We start from the raw sequence: 7,060 nt of genomic DNA on the forward strand, positions 1-7,060 counted from the left end.
ACGCACTGGAAACACGGGGGGCAGACAGACGCACTGGGAAACACGGGGGGCAGACACAGACTGATAGACAGGGAGATGGTTGGAAGAAATAAACAACATTTCTCTACATATCACTCGCTGGTGATTTAGCTTGTAGCGTGCCTGCTACTAGCTAGCTAGCATCCAGTGTCCGACATTAATTGCCCGCTAGCCCGGGGCCAGTAAAAACATCTCGTGGCCAGTAACTTTAACAGATTTTTGCATTCCAGTTCAACATTTCCCTGCGAAGTCTACCATTGAAGACTACACACGGAAATGTCATGCTATTAGCATTTGAGCAATATGATTTGGCCATTCAAGCACGACCACACTCCCAAGACTCAACTTCGAGCAGTACATGAGGCGATGCCTTAAAGCACATGCAAGCAGTCCGAAGCAAAAATAATACATCCACTGGCTGAGAACTTCAATAGTGAACATACTAGCAACATGCTACTGTTGATAGTCTGCAAAAAGACACCTAGCATTCAAGTTGGCTAGGGCAGTCTGACAACAACAAAAAAGCAGTCTTCATTCGACCAATCAATTGGACAAAGTTTTTAAAAGTGTATTTTTCCATAGACACACCCTGTGTTTTAAATTTAAAAAAATATATACACACACACACACACACACACACACACACACACACACAGCTGAAGTCAGAGGTTTACATACACTTTAGCCAAATACCTGTGTGTGTGTGTGTGTGTGTGTCTCTCAAGAGTTTGGACATACCTACTCATTCAAGGATTTCTTTCTTTTTTATATTTTATACATTGTAGAATAATAGTGAAGACATCAAAACTATGAAAATCACATATGAAATCATGTAGTAACCAAAAAAAAAGTGTTAAACAAATCGAAATATTATATGAGATTCTTCTAATAGCCATTCTTTGCCTTGATGACAGCTTTGCACACTCTTGGCATTCTCTCAACAAGCATCACCTGGAATGCTTTTCCAATTATCTTGAAGGAGTTCCCACATATGCTGAGCACTTGTTGGCTACTTTTTCTTCAGTCTGCTGTCTGACACATCCTAAACCATCTCATTTATGGTTGAGGTCGGGGGATTGTGGAGGCCAGGTCATCTGATGCAGCACTCCTTCACTCTCCTTTTGATAAAATAGCCCTTACAAAAGCCTGGAGGTGTGTTGGATCATTGTCCTTTTGAAAAACAAATGATAGTCCCACTAAGTCCAAACCAGATGGGATGGCGTATCTCTGCAAAATGCTGTGGTAGCCATTCTGGTTGAGTGTGCCTTGAATTCTAAATAAATCACTGACAGTGACATCAGCAAAGCACCCCCACACCATAACACCTCTTCCTCCAGGCTTTACGGTGGGAAATACACCTGCAGAGATCTTCCGTTCGCCCACACCGCGCCTGATAAAGACATGGTGGTTGGAACCAAAAATCTCAAATTCGGACTCAAGACCAAATTTGCACCAGTCTAATGTCCATTTATTTGGGCTGCAATCTGAGGCTGGTAACTAATGAACTTATCCTCTGCAGCAGAGGTAACTCTGGGGCTTCCATTCCTGTGGCGTTCCTCATGAAACCCAGTTTCATAAAAGAGCTTGAAGGTTTTTGCGACTGCACTTGAAGAAACTTTCAAAGTTCTTGAAATGTTCCATATTGACTGACCTTCATGTCCTAAAGTAATGGACTGTCGTTTCTCTTTGCTTATTTGAGCTGTTCTTTACATAATACGGACTTGGTCTTTTACCAAATAGGGCTATTTGGTGAATTCCAAGCCCTATCTTCTGTATACCCCCCTACCTTGTCACAACAACTGATTGGCTCAAACAAATTAAGAAGGAAAGAAATTCCACATATTAATTTACAATGCACACCTGTTAATTGAAATGCATTCCAGGTGACTACCTCATGAAGCTGATTGAGAGGCAAAGGGTGGCTATTGGAAGAATCTCAAATATGAAATATATTTTTGATTTGTTTAGCACTTTTTGGTTACTACATGATTCCATGTGTGTTATTTCACAGTTTTGATGTCTTCACTATTATTCTACAATGTAGAAAACAGTAAAAACTAAAAGAAAAACCCTTGAATGAGCAGGTGTTCTAAAACTTTTGACCTGTAGTGCACTGTCAGCTTTTGTTGCTGGCATCTCATGCCTAAATTTACTAATCTTGCCAATGAAAAAATAATTGAAGTAATTGACAATATCAGAGGGTTTTGTGATGAATGAGCCATCTGATTAAATTGATGGAGCCGAGTTAGTCTTTTTGCCCAAAATGTCATTTAAGGTGCTCCAAAGCTTTTTACTATCGTTCTTCATCTCTGTTTCATAGTGTAGTTTCTTCTTTTTATTCCGTTTAGTCACATGATTTCTAAATTTGCAAATCGGTTGTGCAGCCAGACTTATTTTGCCATTCCTTTTGCCTCGTCCCTCTCAACCATACAATTTGTGTGTGTGTACTCACTCTCCATATGCTCCTTCTCCCAGCGTCTGGATCAGGTCCCAGTCCTGCACAAAAGGTACCGCCATGCTGCATGTATGCATGTGCGCACACACGTTAGAAAGGATGTTTGATAGCAAGCCATGAGCTGTGTTCGAATACCCATACTAACACACTGTATACTACATACTTAATGAGTACCCATTCTAACATACTGTATAATACATACTTAATGAGTACCCATTCTAACATACTGTATACTACATACTATTAGTTCATTTTAGTATACTGTATCTGAACAGTATCCTTTCAGTTGAGCGTACAAGCGCTTCACCTGGCTACCGGAAGATGATGCTGTTGCTATGCAACGTATTGCTAGCAAAACAAATGACTAGCTAGACATTTTACGATTTTGGGTGTGTTCGTAAATTCATTATGGAGTGCCAGAATGTGCTCTAGGCGTTCGTAAATTCATTATGGAGTGCCAGAATGCTCTCTAGGTGTTCGTAAATTCATTATGGAGTGCCAGAATGTGCTCTAGGCGTTCGTAAATTCATTATGGAGTGCCAGAATGCGCTCTAGGCGTTCGTAAATTCATTATGGAGTGCCAGAATGTGCTCTAGGTGTTCGTAAATTCATTATGGAGTGCCAGAATGCTCTCTAGGCGTTCGTAAATTCAGAGCGTTCAGTATGCACACTGGACGCTCTGGCCAATGAGCAGGCTTGACTTCACAACGGCAGTCAAGCACCCAAGCTAACTGGCCAACGTTGGCTAGCTTGCTAGCTACTTCCAGACACAAATGAGCGAACACCTCACTGACCATTTTACTCGCCCCAGCAGAGCTGGTTAGACTGTTTTCATGTTATCCAGAGCGTTGGTGACTAACTGTGCTGCTGGCAACAATTTAATTACGCTTTTTTTGCAGACATTTACTGGCACTGGTTATATTCAATGGGTGTTGAGCGTTTGGACATTCATCCAATATTCTTCACTCTGGCACACAGACGAGAGTGCTCCGAAATCAGAGTAGATAGCCAGAGTGAATTAACAATGTCCATTGAAACGCAGGACCACTACACCACCATTTACCTAATCTAAGAATGACGAGATTAATCAAATCAATAAAATGTAGGTAGTTGGATAGCACATAGTTAATATACTGGCAAGATCTATTTAATAGTAGCCAACTAACGTTAGGTAGCTAGCTTACATATATTACCGTTACTGTTACATACTACTGTAATGATACGCGGTTCATAAGGATACCATAACTAACAAATTGTCATCCAACATAACCTGTAAGCACAAGCAATTCGCTACACTCACAATAACATCTGCTACCTACGTGTATGTAACAGTTTATCCCTCCATCCGACCACGACGCGAACCAGGGACCCTCTGCACACATCAACAACTGACACCCACGAAGCATCGTTACCCATCGCTCCAGAAAGGCCGCGGCCCTTGCAGAGCAAGGGGAACCACTACTTCAAGGTCTCAAAGCGAGTGATGTCACCGATTGAAACGCTATTAGCACGCAGCACCGCTAACTAGCTAGTCATTTCACATCGGTTACATGTATGTGACCAATAAAATGTCATTTGATTTAAAAAGTTATTACTTTATATTTGTCATAACCAGAATCTGGTTATGACAAATGGTTAAAGCAATGAATTTGTATTCACTCGTCGGAAACGTGAAGCCACGCCCATTTTAGGAAGAATTGTATTATGGGCTCTAACAGTGCAGAAATAGTGTCCACTGTTTGTATACTTCGTATTTTGGAGAATTTAGTACGACATCCAGGAACGTTTGGCATACTGACTATATCCACACTATGACCAATAAGTATACTACATACTGAATTTACTTCACAAAACGTACGGTTAGTCTGAGTATTCGAACACCGCTCTGAGCTTCTCTGTACCAATCCATCCAAGCCCGTGACTGTAAATAATCTGTTCTAGCTGCTTTTAATTAACAAAGGCAGTTAGCTAAACCAAGCCAACCAAAACCAATGCTAACGGCTAGCTAGTTTGCACAAACCTGCGCCAACGTCATTAGCTGCATAGCCAACTAGTACCCAAAACAACACTAACGTTAACATGACTAACTGCAATAGGAAGCAATATCATTATCAATTTAGTTCGCTGTATGACAGGTAACGTTATACGGTGAACCAGAATCTGTGCACAGGTGAGAGGTTTTCCTCAGTCATTCACCCTCTCCTCTGCAGATTCTGGTTCAGTTAAACCGTAGTTTAAATTTACTGTTGCCGCGTTCACGTACTAGTCGGAACTTGGAAAATCGGAAATGTCCGACTTGCAAACTGGGTCAACGTGTATAACTGTAACCAATGCCCGAGTTTCCTAGTACCGACGAGTATGTAAACGCGGTAAGTCATTCTATATCTAACCGAAGTATTAAACTATACAATATCGACAACAATTGAAATTCACGGCAGTTAGCTAAAATACGCGTTGCCAAACATGCTAGCTAGTCAAGTTACTTTGTTAACAAAACCACACTTTGTCTAAATCTTACTGACGTTGGCTTTAATAGCTCTCCCCAATTCCTGTCAAGTAAGCGCAAACTAGTCTGTGTTGGCCACATGACCGTGTGTTGTTTACCTTGAGTCTTTCAGCAGTCCTGGTTCCTTATCAGCATTAATATATATATTATCTAAAATCTTGAAAGCGAAGTTAACTCCAACGCAGCTGCACAACAAATTTGGCGCGTTACATGGACTTCCGTTCCGGTGGTATTTACTACAGCGTCAGTTCCTGTAAACGGTATGTTTACGGAAGTAAAAGAGAAGGCAGAGGTTACAATCACAGAGTTTGTACCATAGATAGACACCTCCAAAGACAGTACAGTATGAAGATAGGCTAAAACTGCTTCTCCAATAGAAGTCCCCGATCACACTTGTAGGCGATGTCATGGCGAAGTTAGCTAGCTAAACTCATGCGTAGGAACACGTCGTCGGGTCTAACGGTTTTCTCACGCCGAACTGCGCAAGTCGTCAAATCTTCTTCTTCAATAAGGTTTAAAGGCGTTTAGCATCCAATAAATATTGCATTACCGCCACTTACTATACTGGAGTATAACTCCCTTATTCTTAGCTTGAAATAATAATTATAATAATAATAAATGTATTAATAAATAAACAAACACCCTACCACTAAAAACCCACCACACTACTCCACTATTTAAATATATTTGGTCCTGGGGCGGCAGGTTGCTGGATCGAATCTCTGAGATGACAAGGTAAAAATATGTCGTTCTGCCCTTGAACAAGGCAGTTAACCCACTGTTCCCCGGTAGGCTGTCATTGTAAATAAGAAATTATTCTTAACTGACTTGCCTAGTTAAATAAAGGTTGAATAAAAAAACCTCAGGCCTGAAAGGATAGGACACTCCCTGCAAATCTTCTGATGTCAAGTCTCGTGTAACAGTATAACTTTAGACCGTCCCCTCGCCCATACCCGGGCGCGAACCAGGGACCTTCTGCACACATCAACAACAGTCACCCATGAAGTGTCGTTACCCATCGCTCCACAAAAGCCGCGCCCCTTGCAGAGCAAGGGGCAACATTACTTCTAGGTTTCAGAGCAAGTGACGTAACTGATTGAAACGCTAGTAGCGCGTACCCGCTAACTAGCTAGCCATTTCACATCCGTTACACTCGCACACCCAAATACCTCTCTTCAGCTGCGACCACCACCTAATTTTTCTGTGACTTACATTCCATCCCTGCAGTACAGTTGATAACAAATGATATTTTTACAAAAATCCAATCTTACTGAAACATATATCACAGTCACCCAAGTCATAGACTGTTCTTTCTGCTACAGCACAGCAAACGGTACCAGATCGCCAAGTCTAGGTCCAAAAGGCTCCTTATCAGCTTCTACCCCGAAGCCTGCTGAACAATTTTTCAAATTTTTCAAATGAGCACCCGGACTATTTACACACACCCCCCTTTTTTTAAACTGCTGCTACTTGCTGTTTATTATCTACGCATAGTCACTTTACCCCTACCTACATGTACAAATTACCTCGACTAACCTGTACCCCCGCATCCTGACTCGGTACCGGTACCCCCTGTATATAGCCTCGTTATTGTTATTTTATTACTTTTTATTTAATGTTTTACTTTAGTTTATTTCAGAGATAGCCTGCAGGTCTGTGCCCAAACAATTCGAACATCTACTTTTAAAAATCCATCTCTCCAGAAATAAGTCTCTCACTGTTGCAGCCTGTTATAGACCACCCTTAGGTCCCAGCTGTGCCCTGGACACCATATGTGAATTGATTGCCCCCCATCTATCTTCAGAGTTCGTTCTGTTAGGTGACCTAAACTGGATATCTTTGCTTGAAATAATTATACAGGCCCTCGACCAGCACAAAAACATCCTGTGGCGTACTGCACTTGCATTGAATAGTCCCTGCGATGTACAACTTTTCAGGGAAGTCAGGAGCCAATACACACAGTCAGTTAGGAAAGCAAAGGCTAAAGGCAAATATGCTAAACACCTCTTCCGTCCTACAATCTAAGCTAGATGCCCTCAATCTCACACAAATTATCAAGGAACCTACACATGTACAACCAT

General features: G+C 41.5%; 1 protein-coding gene across 3 annotated transcripts in view; it reads right to left on the minus strand.

Moving 5' to 3' along the window:
• The window catches only part of chek1 (checkpoint kinase 1), a 32,836-nt gene extending 27,360 nt beyond the window's left edge, over positions 1-5,476 (minus strand). Inside the window, exons 1-2 of one of the 3 annotated variants that reach the window (XM_055936932.1) lie at positions 5,078-5,476; positions 2,471-2,536 (exon numbers count right to left, since the gene is read on the minus strand). In XM_055936932.1, the coding sequence (XP_055792907.1) occupies positions 2,471-2,535 (65 nt within the window). In that variant the 5' untranslated portion in view covers position 2,536; positions 5,078-5,476. The other 2 variants (XM_055936933.1, XM_055936931.1) reach the window with 2 other exon arrangements.
• Positions 5,477-7,060: the final 1,584 nt, after the last annotated feature.

The sequence above is a fragment of the Salvelinus fontinalis genome, chromosome 10, assembly GCF_029448725.1.
Source record: "Salvelinus fontinalis isolate EN_2023a chromosome 10, ASM2944872v1, whole genome shotgun sequence".
NCBI classification, from domain to species: Eukaryota; Metazoa; Chordata; class Actinopteri; order Salmoniformes; family Salmonidae; genus Salvelinus; species Salvelinus fontinalis.